The sequence below is a fragment of the Malus domestica genome, chromosome 07 (assembly GCF_042453785.1).
Source record: "Malus domestica chromosome 07, GDT2T_hap1".
In the NCBI taxonomy this organism is placed as follows: Eukaryota; Viridiplantae; Streptophyta; class Magnoliopsida; order Rosales; family Rosaceae; genus Malus; species Malus domestica.
This window is the reverse complement of record NC_091667.1, coordinates 27,269,464-27,295,178: the sequence shown is the minus strand read 5'-3', so window position 1 is coordinate 27,295,178 and position 25,715 is coordinate 27,269,464. Positions and strand designations below refer to the sequence as shown.

Sequence of the window (25,715 nt, the reverse complement as noted above, 5' to 3'; positions counted from 1 at the left end):
ATGTTGTTCCAGATAAAGATTAATAAAATCCACTAAACTAACATTTACGTGTTCTGATTCTTTCTCTCAGATAACAACACAAGTTTAAGGTTTGTTTTACAGCAGTCGCAGGACTCAACCATGCAATATAATTATAAGTTTCCAACTTAACTATCGGATTGGACGCTGAAAATTTGGACACATGGCACTGTATAATGTTTTGCAGATTGTTAATATCTGCAGACACCAAAGAGAGGCTGACTTAGTTTTGTTCTATATATTAAGTTTGCGGGAGAACAAAAACAGATAAAACCATGCATAACAAGTAGAGGTTTTAGGATGACAACAGTTCTAGACCTTTATTTTTTTATTTTACATTATTATAACGTATTAAGAGTACCTTGTTTATAACGTATTAATAGAGTATCTTACACTGTAAAATGAGTAAATTGTAACAATGGTTCCTCAACTTTAACTCAATTGGAGTAATGGTCTCTCAACTAAAAATTCATTACCATTGATCCCTCAACTCATCAAAACGTGCAGCTATAGTTCATCAACTAAAAATTCATTGTCAATGGTCCCTCAACATTAATCAAACTAGAGAAATGGTCCCTCAACTTTAACTCAATTGGATAAATGGTCCTTCAACTTTAACCTAATTATAGCAATTGTCCTTCCAACATAACTCATTTTGACAAAATTTTGACAAAATTGACAAAAATAATCATAGCTACACGTTTTGATAAGTTGAGGGACTAATGGTAATAAATTTTTAGTTGAGGGACCATTGTTCTAATTTGATTAAAGTTGAGGAACTATTGTTACAATTTACTCATTAAAAATTGGTAATAGACTCGAGAGTCTGTAAAATTTGTAATTGACTCGAGAGTCAATATGGGAAATAAACACGTCACTTAGTATTACGATCTAGAGGTATTCCTCTTCACTTGTAAGTGAGAGGTCTTAGGTTTGATTCTCCCCAAAAACGAATTTGAACCACATTATTGATAGCCTATTGTGAGGTTTGGCCTACTCTCCCACTCCCTTAGTATAGATAGTAATATTTGTTCAAGAAAAATATGAGAAATAAACACAACAACTAGAAAATGTACTCTTTATTATTTTAATCCCCAACTTCTTGTAAATCCTTTTAATTATAAGTTTGATAAGCCAAAAACATTAATAATCATCAAGCGTATCTTCTTAATACTATCTTATATGTATAGTATGTGCTGAACTAAATTGTTGATAATGGAGAGAGAGGATAATTAACAAATATGATACCAAGGACGGTCGGAGAATGACCAGCTAAACAAGAACTACACAATTAATTTTTCGGCAAGAAAAAACAAGAACTACACAATTGCAATTGCAGAAAGAAAAAAGAGATGGTGATCATAATTATTAATTTCTTTTGCATTTCTGCAAGTACATTATAGTTTGCATGCTTATGGACATTGGTCAAATAACTTTCAACCTCATTTTGGGAAGAGGTCAAAATTAAGCTTTTGTTAATGAGGCATGGCACAAGTGGAATCAAGTTAATAAGACCAAGCACAGAAAGACAAATTAATATAAAGTCTTATTCTTTTAACAAATTTGGTGGAGGGCAACAAATATTTTCGTAATTGTGGTTTAAAAAGCTCTAACACATTAATAACAAAGTGATGGTATATGTTATAGGAAGGGAGAAAATGGTGATATGTCATCTATTGCGGGCATTATAGTACATAGATTAATAACATTATACGTGATTGTGACAATGTGACTATCATACTGAAAAATTGATAGATAACATTAAGGCCTAGTTTGGTACTGGGGTGATTCTAAAAAAAGCTGGTATCAAAAAAAGTTGGGAGCTGTTTTTGTGTTTGGTAAACATTCAGCTTCAGCTTTTTTTTCACAGTTTTGGGTGAAAAAAAAAGCCAAAAACAAGAAGCTGCAAAACTCAGCTTTGAAAAACCGATTTTTTTTCACATCCGTTTTACATAAAAGTTTACCAGATACTATAATACTGTTTTTTTTTTTTCAAAAGCACTTTTACAAACCAAACACTCTGTTACTTTATTTCACAGCTGCTTATTCTCACAGCACAGCAGAAGCAGCTTTTTTTTTAAAGCATAGCAATACCAAACCAGCCCTAAGTCTTGTTTAGGATGTCGGACTATAATGACTATTTTAAGTCAGATGGATTAATTTGTGCATCAGATAGTACTGACTAATGTAGTCAATCATTTAGTACAGTATTAGATTAAAAACTAACTATTTAATAATTTGTTTAGTACTGTATCGGATAAGAAGATTTCGTATTGTTTTTATTTTTTTATGACAAATAATGTTTATTTTTAAGAGAGAAATTGGTGATAAAATGAAAAAGGAAAAAGGGCAAAACTTTTTTACAGAACCTTATTTGACACGTCCTTGTTAATTGTTGTCATTTGATGTTCTCTAATTCATTTAATCCAATAGTCAAAAATTGAAGAGGTGTGTAGATAGCACCGTCCATTTTCTAATAAAATAATTAATGTTCACAAAAAAGAACCACAACCATAATCAGATTAATCCAACCACATGCCAAGTTCGCAAAATATATTATTGCAAGCAAAAATGCCATCTCTTCTGTGGTTACTTCATCCAAGTAAACAAAATCTATTGTTTCTCCCTTTTAACAAAATATAATATTGTTGTCCAAGTTCAATCATGGTTACTTTGTCCAAATAACATGAGGACGAAGACTTTTTTCATTGCACCATCCAAAGCATGCCACAATCTTTCTTTCATTCATATCTAGTGAAGATATAGAATCCATAATTAGATATTGTAAGACAACACATTTGATATGCACTAGGAAAAAGTTTCAAAACTTGCTAGGCCAATTTAATATTTTGGTAATGAAAACTAAGTTTCTGTCTAGAAAGAAAAATATTATAATATAAAGTGCCAAACACTGATTCATATTAAAATAATACTATCTGATGTGTAATACGGCATGTCAAACAAGGCTTGCGTGATAGTGTAACCGTCACACTGTAAAGCTATTCCAAAAAACAAAAAGTAGAGTGCCTTTCATTTTTCAATAGCTTGGAATTTTTGTATTTCCTAAGCACATCTTCAAATTCTAATACTGATATGCAATACCAAAAGAAGGTACCCGAACCTTCAGATTGATTAGCCTTGACTTATTCATGATGTCTCAATTAAGATGCTTTATATTATTTTGTTTTCGTTCATAAGTAATATACTAGCTCAAACAAAACTCAATAGAGTACTAATTAAAGTAGCAATTTCATCCCTTATCTGCCTAGCAATTGATAGCACCCAGAAAATCAGTATAAAAGAAACAAACAAAAGAAAAAATAGTTCCAATTTTGTATTATTAATTACCCAGTTTCCCAAGCTATTGTCAAAATTAGAAAAAGCTTCTAAAAAAATCCATTTATATATTCACGTGAAAGACTATGAAAATAAACTCACAAATGTCATAAATAGAGCAATGACCGAATTTTAGACCCATATCAGTTTAAGTGATCCGAAATTGTTATCCTCTCAAATTCTCAACATATCCCTCATTTTGCAGTTTCATCAAAACTGAACATTAGAGCTTCTATGATAACATTTAGTACTGGTTTAGTACTGATGTGCTTTTATAAAAAATGAGTATTAAAAAAAACTAAGCTAAAAAATGTATTTGGTAAACACTTAAAAACAGCTTATTTTCACAGTTTTTTGTGAAAAAAACTGAAAAAGTGAAACAACAAAAATGAGCTTATTCTCACAGTATAGCAGAAACAGTTTTTTTTTTTCAAAGCACAACAATACCAAAACAACCTTAATTGTACAACAAAAGACGCTAACGACTTGTCATCAACTTACAGAGTTTTTTTTTATTTTTAAAAGGCATCGATATTATTAATAATTTAATGGTGAACCATTGAACTAAAATAAGCCTCGTATCATGATTGCGCGTACCCAAACACAATATATAACCCATCAGTTATACCATGAAAGTATTGAAAATTCTAGAATGAATTGGCCTAGAGCATGAATCAAATGGATAAACAGCTAGATGTGCATCCAATAATTCAGTGATTGAAGATTCAACGGCCGAAGTTTCCAGTGAATACTAAGTTTGGTCCATACTAAAAATGCCAGAAAGATATACGAGTATAATGGCTTGTTTGAATGTACTTTTAAATGACTGAAAACGTTTTTAGATAAAATGTGTTTGGATTCCAAAAGCACATAAAGTGTTTTCTGCAAGAAGTATCAGTTATATGTTTTTTCCATAAAGCACTTTTAAGTGTTTTTCCAGGATTTACTTCATGTTTACTAAAAATTGTTTCTACAAACATTTTCACCAAAAACGCTTTCGGTTATTTTAAAAACATATCCAAACAAGCTCTAACTATGTGCAATATAGAGTTTGCAAGAGAAAAGAAACTGAGTCAAAATGCGAGTCATTTATCAAAAATTTCATCATCTTATTTAGCTTTGACGATGCAGCTGCATCAAGTATAGGAAAATAACCAGTCATTTTCGACTCATATAATTTATTAATACATATCAAGTCAAATTAAGTGAAAGCGAAAGCAGACAGATAACTTGCTAGTAAAAGAGAGAAAGAGCCGCCCCGGCCCATATATACATATATAAGAAGAGGGATTATTTTCGGATCTCTTCCACCTAATCCTTTTCATCAAATAATCTGAATTCTTGAAATTTGATCTAACGGCTAAAGTTATTATAACTTTTAAAGTGGAGCCCGTATTTTAGCCATTAGATCAAATTTCAAGTGCCCGAATTGTTTGATGAAGAGGATTAGGTGGAAGAGATCCTTTCCCATAAATAATTTGAAGGTTCTGAGTCACCTGGACGTTTCATATTCCTTTCATGATCACGATTCATACTGCGGTTACTAATTATATATAACCTTCTTCTCACAACATTTTTCTTCAAAAGGAAAAGAACCGTTGCTGCACTCAAAGGGAGCTTCAAGGTCACACCTTTTTCCCTACAAAATATATACCTATATCATCTGGGAAACTTTCTCAGCTCATCAGGGCTAGCTTTTTCATCTCAAGAGATCGGAGGTGAGGAAATAAATCAGTTTCGATTCATGTCTTCAGAGTGCAAAATACTATGTGTGTCACCGGGAGTATAACCCCTTGTGAGTGTAGTACTCATCACCTTAGGTTGCATGATTATTAGGAGATATATCCCTGGTGACATGTATATAAGAGTCTGCGGGTTCTGCTTGATTCATTTTGGATACCAAAGTGAAAATTGAAACTTTCAAGTCGAAACTTTTTTCCATTTTTGGGCTTAAATTGTTTCTTTGAATCAAATCCTTTCTTGGACAACTTTTGATTTGAGTTTGCTTAAGAAATTAAACGTTGAGGTGGAATGTGATTAACATTATCAATACATGCATGCATTGTGCTCTCAATAAAATCACATCTTAAAAACCTTGTTTTCTTTTATGTGTTTTCAGTTTCTGGGCTCAGAAGTTCATATGTAGGACTTTGAGAAAAAATTCTACAGTCTGCAAACATCAACAGAAGGCCAACTCCGTGTAGAATTGGATTTTGTTGGGCTCAAATGAGAAACGCTGATCTTCTTCCATCTCTACCCTCCCATCTTTTCAACTTTGGTAATCATCATCGCAAATCTTAATCAGTATACTGTTAATTTTGTTTACTTTGAGCATAAGTTCACTTGGTTGATATTCAATGATTATATCAATTATTCCTCAATTTCTTCAGGAAACAATATTGATATTCAGATGACAAATTGGGATGCACAAATGAACATGAACAGAAAATTGTAAGCGCTCTTTCCCTTTTTAAGTTTTTATCCCAACATTTTTCATTCGTGGAAATTAATCTCCTTATTTTTAACATCTTATAATTATTAATTCTAAGAAAACCTCTAACAATTAGATTACTCATCTATTTCTCTTCATATTTATCAAATATAATTAATCTCAAGAACTAAAGAAAGACTGTCCACTGCTGTAGATTTATGTTGACCTCACCATAATCATTGCTGATCCTCTAGCAAAACTAATTAGATTTTCCATGTTGATTATTGGTATTAATTATTCATTAATCACATACAGTTTAATTATCCAAATAATTTAATGTCATCTCCCGTTGTGGTGGCAGTGGGTTTTGCATGGGGTCCAAGGCATTCGAAAGTGACAACCAGAATAACATGAGAGCCGGAGACTTTTCTCTTCCTCTGCAGCAGTCATCATCCCTCCTTACCTATCAATCTGCAGGTTGGTGCATTTCCCTTTCCATCTGTTTCAATTTTCAGGAACAACTTTTCTAATTTCTGCCTAATATTTACCATTTTTTCTTGTCTTTTTCCACCTGCTCCTCATCAAGATTTTTGTAATTTAGTGAACTCTAATAATTCACACAAGAACGGAGTTAATTAATAGTAATTACCTTGCCCGATTGCAGTTAACTATCCATCGGGTGCCTTAAGATATGATGACATTTCCGAGCAGTCAATGTTGCTGGACAAGAAGATTTCAGCTCCCCAATTTCTAGTATGTTGATCCAATGATCTTCTTAATTAGCCGGTAGCTAATATCCTAATCAACAATTAACAAGAATTTGCCCAATTTCAATATCACTAGCCCTTCACTTCAAACCAAGTGAATAACTTGAACACTGCTAGCGACAATTGTTCATGTGATCTTTAATTGTTGATTTTTATCCCATAATTGGTCTCACACGAATTAAAAGTTACAATATGAAGAAAAAAATACACAATATATGTCGTGAGACAATATATTATACTTGATTTTGTGAGACTGTAAATCTGAACCAGATATTTAAAAAATGATCTAACTTGAGTATCAAACTTTACTAAAAATTGAAGAATTACATAGGTAAATAAATGGAGTGGAGATAATTCCATTTTATGTGCATCTTATCTAGGTGGAAATTTTATTTGATTTAACCATGCTTCAAATCCTAATTTTCTTCTCTCCTTTTTTTTCCTACTTGAAGGATTGCCAGGCCATACAAAATGCAAGGAAACGTCCAATTGAGGTTGATGACCTTGGTCGTCTTGTTGGTGACACGACAGCTCTAAACGACTTATACAACAATAAGAGAAACAAGATGACAAACATTAATTCTCAACAACAATGGCATCAAGAAAGCTCAATGGAGCAACAAAACAATAAGGTATCCTAATTAATCCAATTATATATTATGAAATGAAAGTTAATTTGTCAATTAACATTTAATTAAGCCGTGGATTTGTTGTTGAGCTTTTGCTGTATTTTATTTATTTATTTTTTTTTTGTGCGAGAAGTTGCATCATCTGCCTGTGCGAAGAAGCCAAAAGCTTAGTGACAAAATCACAGCTCTCCAAAAATTGGTTTCCCCCTATGGAAAGGTCATTAGCAGTTGGACAACATTAAAAATCTCATATCTGATTTCCCATTAATAGAAGAAAAAAAAGTGCTTATCTGCAAATTAATTTCAATTAGGGTTTTAAAAATGTACTTATCTGTAAATTAATTACAATTAGGGTTTTAAACTTGTATTTATATTGCAGACTGACACTGCCTCAGTTCTTCAAGAGGCTTCCATATATATCATGCTCCTCCAAGAACAAATTCAGGTATTAAGTACACATTTAGTAAAGTAAATATGGTAATAAGGTTATAATTAATATCTTCACTTTCATATGCTGCAGATAGATATTTTAGTTGCTAATTTGCTTCTTGGGTTTTTGTTTTTGTTTTCAATTTTTGTAGCAGAATCTGGTAAGGATGCTTAGTAGTTCATACAAGAATGCTGCAGCTCTTCACCCACAGGTCGGCAGGCACATGAAATTAATTTATAGACATATATATACATATATATAGAAGATAGTTGGGATGCATAAACAAATGGAACCAGTCACAAATTTTTAATAAAAAACGAAACCTGAACGGCACTAGGTCGTCAACATAAAGATGCACTAAATTGCGGTTTAGATACAACTTTTTAATTATTCGTTTAGTGTCTCTCAATTTTAGTTTTGATTAAAAGTTTGTAACTGATTCTATTTAAGTGTATTTTCCATGATATTTTAATTTTTTAGAAAGTTTATCCCACAAAATTTGAAATATTCAACAGGAATCTGGGAGTGGGCAGGTGCTTGATCTCAGAAGCAAAGGTCTTTGCTTGGTTCCTGTGTCAATTACTCAGAAAGTGACTATGGAAGAGCGTTCTGATCATCTTGCTACATCAAGAAAAGTTGTCATAGCTAATCACTTCTAAATTCTAATGCTATAACTACTAAACACATAAGCCATATGTAGTGCTTCACCCCAACAGCTTTTTTGAGAAAAGCTGTTTTTCATGTACTTCAATGCTTTCCTTTTTTAATCATACTTAAGATTGTCTCGATTAATTCGAAGAGATAATTGACAGAATTAATCTAAACCAGAGGGAGGTAGCTACGTTTTGGTATATATTTTTGGGAAAATTTCTGAAATGTTATATGAACTTGTACATATTTTTCTATTTGTCATATAAACTAAAATTTTAAGCAATTTGTCATACCAACTTTCCGAAATCATCAATTTGTCATCTTACCCTAACTCCGTTAAGTTTTCCATCCAAAATAAGTTATGTGCAAGGCACATGACTTTTGTTTAGGGTTATTTCTGTTATTTTAAGATCTTTTTACAAGTTCTTTATTTTTCTTTAGTAAAACCCTTAAATTGTTCGATGCTATTCATATGGATCATTGTGTTTAAGCAACATATATGCATCTACAACTCCAATTCTTGCACCAAACCTCAACCCGTTTCTCATATAACAGAGCCCTTATAAAATTCGATTTCATTACATACTAACTGAACACACCCACTCGTGTATCTTAGCATATTTTGAGCAACCATACGAGAATGCAATGCATGATCATTTCATTGCTACCATATCAAAAATATTGTTTCATTGCTTGATTATGTTCAAAATCAAAAACACCAAATATTGAGGAAAGATTGCTTTAAGTTCACAACATTGTCTTCGTAAAAAAAAAAAAAGAGAATTGTTATCAGCACTCCAAAAATCTCATTTGGCACTCCAAACTTTCTATAGTTAGAAAGAAAAATACACTTATGAGGAGGGGAAATTTGGAAAACTAACCAAAATTTGAATCATGAATAGAATGATAATAACAATTCCAAAAAAAAATGACATTAACAAAATGTCTAAATGACAAAAGCCCTAGAATTGTGGCTTTAGAAACCCTAGAATTGTTTTGATCGAATGCAACTTAATAGAAGGAAGTGAGGTGTTAAAATGATAGAAATAACCCTAAACACAAGTCATGTGCCACACACATGACTTATTTTGGATGGTAAACTTAACGAAGTCAGGATAAAATGACAAATTGCTTAAAATTTTAGTTTATATGACAAATTGAAAAATGTGTAAAAGTTCATATGACATTTCAAAAAAAAATTCCCTATATTTCTCTACAAACTTTATAATTATGGTCTGGGTCTCATTACCATACCAGTGTTTTTGCAACTTTAACACCAGATCATAGGTTGCGAGAAAAAAAAAAGATGATCTCCGCACTCTCATTTTTACTTCTTGCAAACCACTCTTAATCAATTATGTTTTTTGCAATTTGTTTTTATGTTTCCTCCAATAGGCTCATAAGGTATTCTCTCACCAAAGTTTACATATATTATTAGATCGGAAAACTAATGTGGCTACAAACATGTTCCATCTCCTATATTAGAGGCATATGTGGCTATGACTTGTCAATGGCCCGACCTTAATTTTGGGATTATGCATTACGTGTTATTACGGGCTGGTCCAGGCTGGGATTGGGCTCGAGTGTCGGTGCAGTAGTCCAATATCCATCAATATGACTGTTCACTTAGAAATCTAAAGTTGAAGTTTTCAACTCCATTATTGGCTCCCAAGCTCAAATAAATACCCAAAGTTTGAACTTTATAATTTCAAATGTCAACTTTTATTCCTTTTTTATTTTCTGAACATTTGCATGTTTCATTCTGCTAATTTACTTATTCCATTCAGCTATAGTTAGTTAGCCTTTATAGTCTTTTTATTTTATTACAAGTGATAATTATTACTCTAAACTATATAAGAAGAAGACTTAACTACTAAAGCAATTCATCACTTTGCTCGTAATACTTAGGGTGTGAGCTCGGTTTCATCTAGTTCGGTTTTTTGCTAAAAAGTGAAAACCAAATCGAAATTACCGTTCGGTTCAATTTTCTCAATTTTTAAAAGAGAAACTGATATAATTTGGTTCAGTTCATTAAGATTTAGTTTAGTTTATTATGGTTCAATTTGGTTCGGTTTTTTTTTTTTTTTTTTTTTTTTTTTTGTAAAAAATTGGAAAGAAAATGAAGGAGAAATATCTGGAAATTTGGGTTGTTTTTTCACTGATTTACTTCAAAAGCCTTAACACATATTCTGTGGAAACAAACAAAAGGGTTAAAAACCATGAGATTTGGACTCAATCATCCTATTTTTCCAGTAAACTAAAAAAACAAAAAAAATATTCATTATTCTCAATATCACCGATTCACCCATTATTTCCCATATCACCGAATACAGATTCTCCATATCCTATTTTCCCATAAAATAAAATAAAATAAAGTAAAACCTGAAACAAAAATAAATAAGCAAATAGAAAAATTTACATGGAGCTGGTGGAGAGAAAGCAACGATGGCATGAAAGCATGTCAGGTACGACTACAGCGTATGACGCGGACGATGGCATGAAAGCATGTCAGGTACGACGACTTCGTTTGACGCGGACGATGGCATGAAAGCATGTCACCAAAAATCGGGGCAAAGTTAAACTTCCTTTATTCTAGTGTGGATGACAGGCCTATAATTCTTGGTGGGTGACGATCATGGATTTGTCTTCCAACGTTGGATATGGGTGAGGAGTAAGGTCTAAAATATCGATATTATTCTGATACTTTCATCGAAATTTTTGCGTTTTTAGACTACCGATATTTCCGATACCATCGATATTTTAGACCTTGATAGGAACTCGTGGTACTAAGTTACTCATGTATCTTACTATACAATGTATGAAGTGTAAAATATTGTACTAATTCATTATATATAAATGTTTATGATTTGTTTAAATTTCTTTCATTAATTACTACATATTTTCTACACTCACAATGTTTGTCAGCTCGCTATATAATCAACTTAAATTAGTTAAATCCATCATGCAATGCATTTCCTTCCAATTTTTTTTTGTGATAAACTAATAGATAATTGACTAAATAAATATCCTGCAAAGTTTCAATAAAAATTTTCAAGTTTTTCTTACAATTTCCGTGGTTTTTATTCAATTTTTATGGATATCAATAATATCCCGATATTTCTATCGAAATTTCCATGTTTTTGGACTACCGATATTTCCGATATCATCGATATTTTATAACTCGGTGATGAGTGAGTAGATAGGAACGGCAGAGGAACCAAGGAACCACTACAAAAAATATAGGCATTGCACACAATAAATTATCTGTGCCCTTTGAGGTCAAAGAGCACCAACAATTGTGCCCATAGACTAATAGCAATAGTGCAGCTACTAAGTTTCTATTTGTGCCCTCTATGGGTGTCACCTTTGATCAAAGAGCACAATAAGATATGTTGTGCTGAAAAGTGTAAGCACAATAAAGGTCCTTTTATGCCCAGTTTTGACAAAGTTGTCAGATAGCTGTTGCCACCCATGTTAGCACATTTATTGTTATTGTGCCCAATATGTCAACTATTTAAAAAAAAAATTTAAAAACCGAAATCACCTACAAATCTTTAGGCTAAACAAAAAAATTATTTTTCCATATTCTGATTGTTGAGAAAAAAAATGTAAGTGATAATTCAGAGGAAAAACACATACACATACATATAAAAGGAAACACCAAAAACAAACGGTGAATCTCCGATAGGAGTTCAGAATGTGCAAGTTGATAGGTAGCTGGAACACCAGGTATATCTCCACTCTGCTCTTTGAATCGAGTAGCAAAAAGGTGAATCTCCGATTGTCTCTGTAATTTCAAGACAAACAGGTCAAACATGCAACGTTACTGAAAAAAAAAAAGAAATGTTATTCAACATAATGATAACATAAAGAAGGCATGTTCCCCAAATTTTGTTCAGTTATGAGCAATATCTCCAGTTTAACACATAACTAAACTAAATCAGTATATGATATACCAGTAACTTCAATATAAGGAACACGAGTGCATCCCGTATGAAAGGTTGATAGTAATGTCGCATAAAGTTATGTATCTGTAATTCTGTATCTAGCGTAGGGTTAAAAAAGAAATAGAACTTTCCTATTCTTCAACTTGAAGATGCAAGGTTTACAAACATAACACAAGGGAAAGATAGAGAGAAGAAAATGCCATGGATGATTGTTTGATCATATTCTGTATCTGCCCAGCTCACTTTGAGGGTTCAATAGTCAATAATCTACAATAGTTTCAATACTTTAAAATCTAAGTTCATAATCATGTTTATGATTGTTGTGCTGTGACAGGTAATATATACAGCATTCTAGACCAATCTTGATAAATGCATGCACATCATTGGACTTTAATTCTCCACACAAACTAACTCATTAACTGATTCAATTTCAATCCACAAACTACAATTTACGAGGATACAAGATTAGTTAGAAAAAAGGAAGACATGGTTTTTATCATCATTATCTCTTCCAAAATAAAGAATCATTGAAGTTCATTCACCACAAAATCGTGTCTGAGTTGATAGCATACAAGTAAATAAATTACAAGGAAATACCTTCACAAAAACCTAGGTTGCACATGCAAGAGCATTATTGGCAATATCCATACTTCCACTGGCCTCCATGCATAAAACATATCGAATCCAGTATTCAGGATAATTAGCACAAGCAATTAGACACCTTTCATATAGCTTGACAACCTTAAAAAAATATAAAAAAAGGCGCATTATTAACCATAAAAGAACGAATGGATAAACAAAACACAAAGGAGATATGCCCAAGAAATACTCCATTAGTAGAACAGAAAGGCCCCTCAAATAGGAAATGAGGGATTGTCCTTGCCTGACAGACAGATGGTTAGGAAGATAAGAAGATACTTGCATGCATAACATTGGAACCTTAAAAACAATAAAATTTATTAACACATCATGAACCTAGAACGTGCATTGACAAATGAGAGTTTGAAATACTTAGCCTCAAAGAAACCAAATAGAAGGCCCATGCTTTAGTCTCAGTTCAAATTCCCTTTATAAAAGTTGCTTCATCCAACAATTTAGCCAATAAAGCATTGTGCAACAAATATTACTCGACTGCGAGTTAATGCATAACAAGTAGGGCAACTAAAAACTTCAAGCCATAAATCAAAAAACGAAATCAAATTCACTGAAAATGCCTTGCTCAAGTCACCTTCCCTTTCTATAAAGTCTAGGTAGTTGGTCCAAATGCAAGCAAGACTAACGTATACTTCAGCAAGGCACTTAGTGAATTATGACAGCTATCAAGGCATTTTATCGCATCTCAAACTAATTGAATTATAACTAAATCTGGGTTTACAATAAGAGAAGTGCCATTTTCTCTTTGGTTGATAATACACCACGGGACAAATCCCCAAGAATTGTACCATATGGTTTCACAAAAGGATTTTGGACAAACAGAAGAATAACTAATTTCCAATTGGATTGTCTCTCAAACTGATTCGCAAGCAGGATCAATTTGAAATTCACATCATTTCTCTCTCTTTTTCTTTTGTCAAGAAATTGGCATAAAGTATTGAATTATTACTTCCACTTAAATTAGTTCCGTGGATAAACTAGTTATCATGTACATACATTTGGTCCTTTAATTTCATTCTTGATCTGGATAGTTTCCAGATGTGTGAGTCACACAAGGGTCCTAAACCGACCCTTTACATTTTCTAAGCCAACTAATCTGCCTAATCTTGTCCTAGGTTTTATACCATAACTTAAGCTTCTTCGGACCGCTGCTCGATCCCGAGCAAACTTATACAAAACCTATTTAATCATATATGTCGTTTTGGTTTGATTTATCCAATCTAACTGTTAACTACAATTTATAGGAAACCTATTTAATGAAGTCTATGCAAGACTTGATTTATCCAACCTAAACCTTTGAACCGTTAACCACCCACCCTCTCAATGACTTGCAGGTCCTGCACCCACCCTAAACCGGAGCACACGCAACTTGAAACCTTTCCAATCCCAAAGACCTGCACCCATCCTAGATTCCTAATCCCAAACCCACTGTCCTCAAACCATAAACCATATTCGACAAAATAAACATCCAATTTGATCCTAAACCCTAAAGAACAAACACCCATTGAAAATTTGAAATTCAGAAACCTTACCTGTATTTTGGGCCTCATATGTCTCTGTGTGTGTCGCCGGATGAATGCCTTTGAACTGGATAAAGGAGCGGTGTTGAAGTGGATGGACTCGTCGGAGGAGTGGGTTCGAACTGGACAGAGGAGCGGGGAGGAGCGTCGTTCGATTTTTTGGAGACTGAGGGTAAGACGGACTGAGAGATAGAATTAGGGATTGCCTTTGTCTGATGAAAGTGGGAGAAAGGGTAGAATGGAAGCTTCCCAACTTCTCACCCTTTATTATAGCACCACTTTTTTAATTATTATTATAATAGTTAGTGGGCCCAAAACCTATTTTTTAATTTTATTATAACAGTTAGTGGGCACAATTTTGTAATGTTGTGCGTTTAAAATAAAAAGTAGATGGTGGGAAACCCAAGTTTTTGAATTTGGTGGTGGGAAACCCAAACATGCACCATAAAATAGAGGGAGGGAGAAGTCCGATTTGGAGGAGGAGTCCAATTTTATAAGTCATTATTAGTTATAGTTCAATTTTATTTTAATTTTTGGGTGAGATCCTGCGATTCATTATCCACATAAGCTTATTTGTAATCACTTGCCAAATTTACCTTTAAATTGACTTAAGTCCAAGGAGAAAAAAAAAACTGTTTAAACCCTTTTTTCCTTAATGTAATAGCTTACATAACAAAATACATGACCAAACTACATAGTATATATAAGTTCCTGATCATTACAAGTCTAATAATCATTCCGCAATAACAATTTATGCAACATCTAGCCTTGTTTGAACCATATCATAATCCCCTAACATGTAAGCGAGAGATCCGAGGTTCGGTTTTTGCCAAAAACGAATTTGAACAACATTATTATTAACTTATTTTGAGGTTAAAATATTGCACAGTAATAAACAGCTCGATACCATTATTTACCACAATTTTATAAATATACTTTTTTGGTGTGGTAGAGGTAAAGACAAACAAAAAAACACATAAAGTGTTGTTGACAAACAATTTTTATAGACACAAAATGTTTTTTGTGCCCATCTTCAGTCAAAAAGTTGACATCTGATCCCACTTGGCACTGTTTTTGTGCCCATTACTGTTTTGTGTCTTTTCTTTTTTACATTGGGCACCATAGATGGTGCCCTCTATGCAATGGGAATTGTTTCAACCTTTTGGTGGTCAAACAGACACAAAATTCCCAATTGTGCCCTTTGTTTTGTACCCAAATCTCATTTTTCTTGTAGTGAACTAAGGAAGTGTCTTGAGTGACGACTGATCGAAAAGAGGAGGGAAGGAAGTGCCAAGAGGAAATTACATGAAAGGGCTCATCACCTTTGGCTTATGATGGGGATAGGAGCACTTGTAAAACGATGTCGTAGCCCCTCACCGGTAGAATAACAAAAATTTAAGAGGGCTAGATTTCATGAATAGTATCATTTTGAGAGGTCAAACGAAGCCTCTAACTTGCTCCTTCTATTAAATTTTGAATAGTATCTATTTGAACTCGAATGCAAAGAATGTAGCACACTACTTTAGCCGACTAGATTTAAAAGCTTTTGTTCGAAACCTTTTTTTGGGAGGGGAACGTTAGAATTTCAATGCTTTTGGTCGAAACTTAATATACTATTCTATATTCATAATTTTTGTATGTAGCTGACATGGGGAATAAATGGAATATATGCTTTTGGTGTGCTATCATAAAGTTCGACTCCAACTAAATATTGAAGGGGCAATGAAGACTAAATTTGGAGACTAAATTTTAAAAATCAAATGACATGAAAATTGATGATTGGTTTATTACTTAAGTGTTGATAAACATGTTTATTCCTATTGGTGACATATCATTTAGTTTGTAAATTTTGTCTCCAAATTTAGTCTCCTTAACATTACTCAATACTGAATGGCTTTCCATGTTTTATTTTTTATTTTTTTTATTTTTGAAAACTGGGAATAACATTACCAAGGCAAAGATGCCACAATAGTACAGGAAGCCTACACTGAGGCAAGCAACAACTGACCAACTACAAACCATGTAGCGAAGGGGGTAAGGGGTGAAGATGCTAGAACTGAGTTCGAGCATCGCCCCCTTGACTACAATAATGGCTCGTTTACGTAACAATAATCAAAATATGAGAATTAGATTGAGGATGAATTGAATTGAGGAGGAATTGAAATGACGAGGAATCATAATCAGATTCTTGTTGAAGTTGTTTACTTAAATGTTTAGGAATCGGAATAGGAATGAAACTGAATTCATAGAAGTTATTTACTAATTCAGTTGAATCATAATAAATATGATTACTAAAATACCCTTTTTGTTTTATTTTATTCTATATTTATTTTTAAAAACATTTAACTAGTTATTTTTAGTTATTTAGTTCAATTAAAAAGTTAAATGTCCACAATTGTGTAAAAGGCTAAAAGCCAAAGAAACAACCAAGTCACATTCATCTTCCTCCTTGCAGAAGAAAAAACCCAAAAACAGAAAGCACTGAGCCGTTAAGACCAGACACGCGAGCAATTTGGCCCTAGACCTCGAGTTACGATCGTCAAAGTGATGTCGGAGGAGGATGGGCCGACAAGCGAGAAGCTGCTCGTGAGATACTAACGTTGACGTCATCGTCCCGGAGCTACGTCTGTGCGTGCGTGTCGACGATGTCGAAGCGGATGATCCATTACCTCCTGAACGACAACGATCCGGTGTTCGGGGACGAGATCTCGTATGCGAACAACAGATTTCCTGAATGTATCGGCTTTCCGATTCCCTCACCCAACCGAAACCGAAATTCAAGCTCGTGAGATTAATTTGTTGGGTTAAACGGCAGATTGATAACAGGGCATAATAGGAAGAGCAAATGCATTCCCGATTCCCTCACCTTCTCATAATTCAATTACCACATCCATAAAGGGAGTCCAATTTCCTCCAATCCCAAGAATTGAATTCCATTTTTTGAGTGGGTCCCACGCACTTTTGATTCCTTCCAATTTTAGTAAACACAGGTATAATTTGTAATCGAAATCGAATATCTTATTCTTATTCCGATTACGGGTTCATAAACACGCCTTAAAATTATTGTGGTGTGCTACCATATGGTTCGATACCTGATACCATATGGCTTTACATGTTTCATGTTGTGCCATACGAGGACAAAAGTCTAATAATAATGCAACCACTTTTATAATTGAATCATGAAACAACGGTAAAAGTGATTGTTGTAAAACGAGAGAGAGCAGAGAAAGAGGGTCCATAAAAGAGAAGAAAAAGAGAGAAGGGGTTGAGGAATTTTATTTAGGGTAATGCTAGGTAGATTAATTTTTAAAATAAATTTACAAATTAAATGATGTAATTTACAAATTAAATGATGTGTCTCTAATAAAAAAAATAAGCACATTAATCAATACTTAAATAATAATTCAATCATCAATAACCATATCATTTGATTTACAAAATTTTGATTAAAAATTTGGTCTTCCTAGCATTACCCTTTTATGTATATAATTCTTCATGTTTAGTGTTTTGTTTTGTTTTTTTTTTTTATTTTGTTTTTTTTTTAACAAAGGATATTATCTATACTAAGGGGGTGCGGGAGTGGGCTAAAGTTTCACAATGTGCTAGCAATAATATGATTCAAATCCGTCTTTGGCGAGAATAAAAGCTAAGACCTTTCACTTACATGTGAAAAGTAATACCACTAGACCGTAGTACTAAGTGGCATGTTTAGTGCTTGTATTTATACTAATTATGATGGGTTTTACTTGCCCTATAAGTAATACAAGTTGTATATGGAAAGAATTAGGGGTGGGCAAACGGGCCCTAGGCCCGCGGGGTGAGCCGGTTCTATGCAGTTCGGGGTAGGTACGGGGCAGGTCTTAAATTTATAAAGACAAAACAAGGCGGGCCGGGGCGGGTTCACAAAATTATCGGGGCAGGGCGGGTGCAAAAGCCTGAGAAAACGGGGCCCCGGCTGGGTCCGTTTCTCCCTATTCTCACTATTAGTAGTTTGTTCACTCGGCCCAAAGTCAAGTTACTTTCCCTCACCCGTGACCCACACCATTTTTCCCTCTTGTTTGCAACTTTCCCTCACTAGTGACCCACACCTTTTTTCCCTCATGTCTGTAAGCAGCCTCATTTTCTCTCTGTAACATTCGAACTCTCTCTCTAAGCTTCGAGAAGGAGACCACCATCACCCATGCCATTTTTGTCCAAATCAAACCCCCAAACTTCTACTTTCAAGACTTATGGGACACAAGGAATTATATGGTGGTTTTGCATGCACTATTGGAGCACTGTGAGGTGTTCTTCCATGGAGTCTGAGAGCTTTAAGCTCTACTTAGAATTCAGGTAAGGCTACCTCTTTTCTATCTAAGATTTTATGGGTTATTCTTGATGTGTTGTGATTTCGAGGTTGGGGCATGTCATTTGTTGTGTTGTTTTAGGGCCTAGGGTTCTAATTTAGGGGTTTTCTATGATGGTGGATTGAATGGCGAGCAGGTGTTGTGTGGTGTCTCTGCCGGTTTAAAACTCAGCGTCGTCCCCATCATCGTGGTCCGATCATCCATCATCATCGTCGCCGCTGCCGTCGTCATCTTACTCAAAAGTCGACAAGCAAGGGAATCAGACTGCAGCGCTGGCAACAAAGGGTTTGAGTGGGGAAAAAAAAAACAGAGGACCCGTTTCAAATGGGTCGGATTAGGTCCGGTTCCAGTTATCATATTTGCAATGCCCGGCCCGGCCCGTCCCGTTTTCTTTTTAAGCAGGTCTGGTCCGGTCCCTCCAAATTTGTGCCCAGCCCGGCCCGTGCCCACCCTTAGAAAGAATCTTCTAGATCCTGTAGAATTCCTATTTTAAGTCTAAACAATCACACTAGTTACCGCACTCTCCCTTGAGTGTGTAGAACTTAAAAAGTATTTGCATCATGTTTTCATCATTAAAAGATAGTAGTAGAAAAACTAGTTGATGTAAACACACCAAAATCTGGCTGACGTATACATGAGTCTCAAAGTAAGGATACATACAAGGTGATAGTCTCACCAAAATCTGGTTGAGGTAAACACGGTTGGACAAACCTCTAGTCTAAAGAGACAAATGGTGAGTTAGTGCAATGTCGATACTTGACATCTTCAGTATACATCAAGTAGTAGAAAAACACACACAAGGTATGACCAATCCGATGTGGGTGCCTCATCAAAACCTCGTTTCGTTATGCAATCCAATACCTTGGAAAGCTTCTGGCAGGTATACGTCGACATCGACTTCTTGTAAAGATCAACAAGGTTGTCTTGGGATCAGATATGCTTGACTTCAATCTTCTAATGCTCTGCTAATAAAGAAAAACTTTGGTGGTGTAATACTCTTGGTGTTGGCATATTGGATAGCTTGGTCAATATAAGCGGCATAATCTTCATGGATTGTTATTAAGACTCAACGAGGGATGAAAATCCACATATGCCTTGAATGTGCTCAACAAGAGCTTTCTACCATAACTCTCAAGTATGGTGTAAGCTTGGCATGATTCAAAGACGTTGCAATTAAGGTCTATTAGGTTGACCTCCAAGATATTGTGGTACTCCCTAAAGGAAAAGACATAACCATTTAGGAACATGCTTTGTGGTAGTTTGATAAGGAACCTATGTAAACATAACAAACAAGCCAAACATCATTCCAAAGATCAAGGGGTTGAATCTGTTCAGAATGCATAGGGATAAGCTCGAAACCGTATTTCCTTCAGGATAGCGGAAAAACATCTTTTATGCCAATTCAGTGGCAGTGTGTAAGCCTAATTTTGCACTTGTCAACAAATCAACAACAAAGGAGATGTCATGCCTTGTGCAATAAGCTAAGCACAATAAAGCGCTAATTGAACTTAGATATGGAACTCTAGGTTCCAAAACCTCTCAAGGGTCTCATTTGCATCTAACGTATGGATGATCATGGATATAAGCAACATTTTTTGGTGTAGTTCGACAGGTGGACTAAAATACTGTCAAAACAATGCTTCAACTTCTGATCAACATACGCACGAGTTTTTCCAAGATCTTCATCTCAAATTTCAACTTCAGGTACAAGAGACAATTTTCTCATGCTCCTTCAGAGTTTTAATGAAAATTATATCATTGACATAAAATGCAACTCTAACAAATTCAAAATACTTCTTAAAAACACGCAAGTGCATATTATATTTACATATTCATGGTTAATCAAATAATCAGGCTAACAAATTCGGAATACTTCCCGATCCTAACTCTGACATACATATAAATATACACAGACACACATATCTATCTATCTATCTATCTATATATCTATCTATCTATCTATCTATCTATTATTTTATTATACTTTTGATCCCGATCTATTTATCTATATATTATTTTATTATATTTTTGATCCCGATCTATTTATATAACGTGAAGAATGAAGACGCATCAAACAGAGAGAGAAAGATGGCCAGTTCAAGCTTGTATATTCAAATCTCTGCATTTGCCTTGTTTACAAGCCTTCTGGATATCACAACCCAAGCTAGCCATGGCGAATGCGGCCTTCCAAATAAGCATACACCTGCAGTACCCCTTTTCGTATTCGGGGATTCCATATTTGATGCTGGAAACAACAACTACTTCAGCACTGTTTTTCAGGGAAACTACTGGCCATATGGTGAAACCTACAAAAAGGGCCATCCTACCGGTAGAATTTCTGATGGTCGTATAATTCCAGATTTTATTGGTAAGATGCAGAAGATCACAAGTATATATCATATGAATCTAATTTTATTTTATTTGAGTATTCAAAGTTGCCATGGAGGATTTTATTGGTAAGATGTAGAAGATCACAAGTATATATCATATGAATCTAATTTTATTTTATAAATATATTCTCGTTCTCTTAGTCACTAACCGAGCAAGAATTTATGGTCACCTATTTTTATGACCATACATTCCTTGATCGTCTGGAGACAAGAAGAACGTTTCCATAAAAATATCTGAAATGGGAATTGCTATTGGATATGGATAACTTAACTGAATGTCAATAATTGTTTTTTATGTGTTGCAACTTGCAGCTGAGTATGCAAAGTTGCCATCGATTCCACCGTACTTAGAGCCAGGCAACGAGGAATTTAAGTACGGTGTCAACTTTGCATCTGCAGGAGCTGGTGCTTTGATTGAAACTCGCCAAGGCTTGGTATGTGATTTGTGATTGTGTATGAACTTCCGAATTGTTCCTTTGGTCAAAGATTCTCCACGAACTTTGATGCATCTTTATTTAGAGTCGTAACGAACGACTTAGTTAATTCATGATATATGTTTTTTTTTTTTAAAACTAATGAAAATGGTTTGAAAACTTTGAGTTTTAACGATAAGGACAAAATAAATGGTAAAGTGAATAGTATCAGGTTTGACTTTTTAGTGTAAAAAATATGGTTTTTCGTTAAAGTGAACAGTACCACGAATTTTTCGTTAAAACTCTTTTTTTTTTTTTTTTTGGATCAAAAGACATTTTTCAGTTACTAAATTGCAAGAGTACATTAAATATGTGTGGGCCTGATTTTTGGTTGGATTGGATAAAAAATACACCAAAAATTTTCGAAATTGCATATCATTTTTAGTTTCGGAATTCATAAACTCATGCAGAATTCGGTACCTTCCGAATCGAGTTATTTTGGGATTTCAAAATTATGGGAGTTGTATGATTCATCTACACCAGGATAAAAAAATAGGAACTTTAACGAAAAACTCCCGGTACTGTTTACTTTAACGAAAAACCACATTTTTACACTAAAAAGTCAATCCTGGTACTATTCACTTTACCCTTTATTTTGTCTCAAAGTTTTCAAGTCATTTTCATTAGTTTTCCATAAAAAATATGTCATGTCTATGCTCTCTACATATATAAAATTTTACAGTTATCAAATTCTCATTTTTTTGTATGTAATATTATAATCAAGGGAGTTGTTGAAAAAATATAGTTACATATTTGAGTACACTGCATTACAAATCCAAAGTCAATAAGAACATAGTTTTTTTTGGTCGATCAATAAGAACATAGTTAAGTGCATGTAACAGAGTTTTGCAAATTTTGAAATTTCGGACCGAATTCAGAATATGAAATACATTTCAATTTCTATCCAATTTTTTTAGATTTTGGAGAATTACTCGTCTCAGAATTAGTCAAAATCTGATATTTCTATCCAAGTTGCATCACTATTTGAATTGGATAGTTATTTACTGCAAATATCGTATTTCAGGGGAGAGATCTTCATTGTCAACTATCATATTTCAAGAACGTTGGGAAGTCGTTGAGGCAGAAACTAGGGGATGAAGAAGCCAAATCTCTACTGACCCGAGCTGTCTACTTGTCCAACATCGGAAGCAACGATTACCTTTTCCCATTCGATACAGATTCCAGCATGCTGAGATCCTACTCCCGTGAGGAATTTGTTGGCCTGGTGATCGGCAACATAACTTCAGTGATTAAAGTACATTAATTATTCTTACCACTCCCCAAAAAAAGTTGCATTATCCATATAATAAGAGCTTCGTAGGGCATTCCAATGCACTACAATAAAAGCGGTATAGTATATCTCTTGAACATTGTTCATATGTCACTCAAAACCTATACTTTAAATGGGTGATAACGTATCTTATTTTTGCTATAATGTAGCATGATTCCCCTTAAAAAGGAGGTCTTTTATACACCACACACACATATATTTATATATATGCATATATAGTACTAATAAATGTAAATTTCGATGTGGTAGGAGATATATAACGAAGGAGGAAGAAATTTTGGGTTTATGAACCTTTACCCTCTTGCTTGTATTCCGTACGGAAGAGCACTTGGAGCTGGACCAAATAATGGCTGCCATGAAGAACTTGCAACATACGTGGAACTACACAATAAAGCATTTTATAAACACTTGGAAAAGCTAGAGAGTGAACTCAAGGGATTCAGATACTCACTTACCGATTTTCACAAGTTTATTACACAAAGAATAGATCACCCTTCTGAATATGGTATGTTTTCGACTTTCTTAATCCCCTGTTGTTATTTGTTCTAATTAAAAATAATTTTTTTTATCAAACAATATTCTCTACACTAAGATCTACTTTAACTCTTGGAGTAAAGCTTAAATTTTAGGTTCTAAACATACCCCAACTTGCTTCAACCCTTGGGGCAAATTTAGCCCAGAATTCTCCATAATTTAGACCATCTCCAACTCTGGCCTATAACCTATTTTTCCCCTTCTATTCCCTCCCCCCCCCCCAAAAAAAAAATCCAACCCCAACCCAAACTTAAAATTGGACCTAAAACCTAAAACAAAGCCAAATTTAGCCCAGGTTTAGTGGGGCTGGCTGGCTAGCCATATATGTATATTTTATAAGTTTTATATTTATAAATTCATTGAATCTAACGATTAAGATCTAATTTGATGAAATTCAACGGTAAAAAAAAAATTTAATGGTCCAAATTTAAATCTAATATCTAAAGTAATTAAAAAAAATCTTTTATTTGTTTCATATTTTTTCATAGTGTTTAACGAGTTTCATGGTATCGGTTAGTAAATTTTCAGTATTTGTCATAATTTAAATATTTTTAGGTTAAAATGTTCATAAAATTAAATTAGGATAGTCTACATAATTTTTTTCTTTTAAAAAAGTTACTTTAAGAAAAAAAAAATTAGCCTAAATTCATTCTTTAATAATATGGGGCTAAAATTTTAGGCTAGAAGAGTTAAAGTATAAAAGCTGTTTATGGGTTAAAACCTAAATTTTCTAGGCTAAAATTTTTAGGTTTTAGGCTAAGGGTTGTAGATGGTCTTAGTGGGGCTTGCCCACCATATATGTGTTTTTTTATTTATTTATAAATTCATTGAATCCAACGGCTAAGGTCTGAATGATCAAATCCAACGGTAAAAAAAAGATCTAATGGTCCAAATTTAAATCTAACGGCTAAAGTAATTAAAATTTTTATTTTATGGGTTTCATATTATTTCATAGTTTTCCATTAGTTTTGTGGTGTCGGTTTAGTGATTTTTCAATATTTAAAGGAATCTAAATATTTTTAGGTTAAAATGTTCATAAAATTAAATTAGGATAATCTACATAATTTTTTTTTTAAATGTTACTTTAAGAAAAAAATTATCTTAAATTCATTCTTTAATAATCGTGGGCTAAAAATTTAACCCAGAAGGGTTGGAGGAGAAAAACTATTTTTGGGATAAAATCTAAATTTTCTGGGTTAAAAATTTTAGGTTTTAACCCAAGGGTTGGAGATGGTCTAAGGGGTGGGGGTGGGCTAAGCCTCACAATATGTTAGCAATAATGTGATTCAAATTCGTCTTTGGCCAGAAATGAACATATACCTCTCACTGACAAGTGAAGAGGAATATTACTAGTAGTAGTATAAGTGGCAAAAATTTTCTCTTATACAGTACATTGTTGTTAAGAATATGGATGGTTTTGAGCCCGTTAATTGATCGAAACCATCCATATTCTCAAACTGGAGTAAAATAATCTCAAGCTGGATTGAAATTAACTTCGTCGTCTACCTAAAAAAATCAATCTTAAGATGAAACTTTCATGAAAAAGCAACTTATTTACTAATTAGAATGTAATTATTTCTATAATTTTCTACATTATTCAATTAGAACTCGGAAATGAATAATCACTTCCTTTTTTTTTTTGAACTTTAACGAAAAGCACCCGGTACTGTTTACTTTAACGAAAAACCACATTTTTACACTAAAAAATCAATCCTGGTACTATTCACTTTACCCTTTATTTTGTCCTTATCATTAAAACTCAAAGTTTTCAAACCCTTTTCATTAGTTTTCCTTTTTTTTTTTTTTGATATTGTTGGCAAAGGTTTCAAGGAAGGGAAGGTGGCATGTTGCGGCAGTGGTCCATATCGAGGAGTTTATAGTTGTGGAGGAAGGAGAGGTGTCAAAGAGTACGATTTGTGTGACAATGTTAGTGACCATCTCTTCTTTGACTCTGCTCATCCAACTGAGATGGCCTACGAGCAGTCAGCCAAACTCTTTTGGAGTGGAACTCCCGATTTCACTGCGCCTTACAATTTGAAAGCGCTATTTGAATCCAATCAAGATTTAAGTAAAGATAGTTCAACCGAAATATTCGTTGATGAAGCGATACATTCTGAATTTTAATTTATTAATTGTTTGAAATTATTTTTATAAGAAGTACTTCTGCTCGTAAAGGGATTTTATTACAAGTCAGTTGTGCTTGTAATGGTCATAATTTGTAATGTATTTTCTATGAGCTGCTTCATATATACGAGAAATTGGTTTGTGAAGCCTTAAGACACCAAAATTAATTGCTAG

At 33.8% G+C, this 25,715-nt stretch overlaps 2 protein-coding genes across 8 annotated transcripts; both read left to right on the top strand.

Moving 5' to 3' along the window:
- Positions 1 to 4,852: 4,852 nt before the first annotated feature.
- Positions 4,853 to 8,506, top strand: LOC103434704 (transcription factor bHLH111-like). 7 transcript variants are annotated; one of them, XM_008373068.4, is made up of 10 exons: positions 4,853 to 5,072; positions 5,474 to 5,632; positions 5,745 to 5,805; positions 6,147 to 6,262; positions 6,450 to 6,538; positions 7,005 to 7,184; positions 7,315 to 7,398; positions 7,561 to 7,626; positions 7,766 to 7,822; positions 8,127 to 8,506. In XM_008373068.4, the coding sequence occupies exons 2-10, from the start codon at positions 5,581 to 5,583 to the stop codon at positions 8,268 to 8,270; spliced, it is 849 nt and encodes a 282-aa protein (XP_008371290.1). In that variant the 5' UTR covers positions 4,853 to 5,072; positions 5,474 to 5,580; the 3' UTR covers positions 8,271 to 8,506. The 7 variants fall into 7 exon arrangements, with proteins under 7 accessions (XP_008371290.1, XP_008371277.1, XP_070681375.1 ...); XM_008373055.4 differs by having other exon boundaries at positions 7,763 to 7,822; XM_070825274.1 differs by having other exon boundaries at positions 7,312 to 7,398.
- A 12,311-nt stretch (positions 8,507 to 20,817) lies between these two features.
- On the top strand, positions 20,818 to 25,689 carry LOC103434695 (GDSL esterase/lipase 1-like). The gene is made up of 5 exons (XM_008373046.4): positions 20,818 to 21,097; positions 21,432 to 21,553; positions 22,617 to 22,847; positions 23,133 to 23,388; positions 25,240 to 25,689. The coding sequence occupies exons 1-5, from the start codon at positions 20,818 to 20,820 to the stop codon at positions 25,539 to 25,541; spliced, it is 1,191 nt and encodes a 396-aa protein (XP_008371268.1). The 3' UTR covers positions 25,542 to 25,689.
- The last annotated feature ends 26 nt before the right edge of the window (positions 25,690 to 25,715 follow it).

What these genes read in the sequence shown, in the direction of transcription:
- LOC103434704 (XM_070825272.1), top strand. Translation starts at nt 5,581, where the DNA reads ATGAGAAACGCTGATCTTCTTCCATCTCTACCCTCCCATCTTTTCAAC. An exon ending in TGGTTTCCCCCTATGGAAAG is followed by an intron (nt 7,399 to 7,560) that starts GTCATTAGCAGT and finishes TTTATATTGCAG; the next exon opens with ACTGACACTGCCTCAGTTCT. An exon ending in TCCTCCAAGAACAAATTCAG is followed by an intron (nt 7,627 to 7,762) that starts GTATTAAGTACA and finishes CAATTTTTGTAG; the next exon opens with CAGAATCTGGTAAGGATGCT.
- LOC103434695 (XM_008373046.4), top strand. Translation starts at nt 20,818, where the DNA reads ATGGCCAGTTCAAGCTTGTATATTCAAATCTCTGCATTTGCCTTGTTT. An exon ending in TATAATTCCAGATTTTATTG is followed by an intron (nt 21,098 to 21,431) that starts GTAAGATGCAGA and finishes TGCAACTTGCAG; the next exon opens with CTGAGTATGCAAAGTTGCCA. An exon ending in TTGAAACTCGCCAAGGCTTG is followed by an intron (nt 21,554 to 22,616) that starts GTATGTGATTTG and finishes ATCGTATTTCAG; the next exon opens with GGGAGAGATCTTCATTGTCA.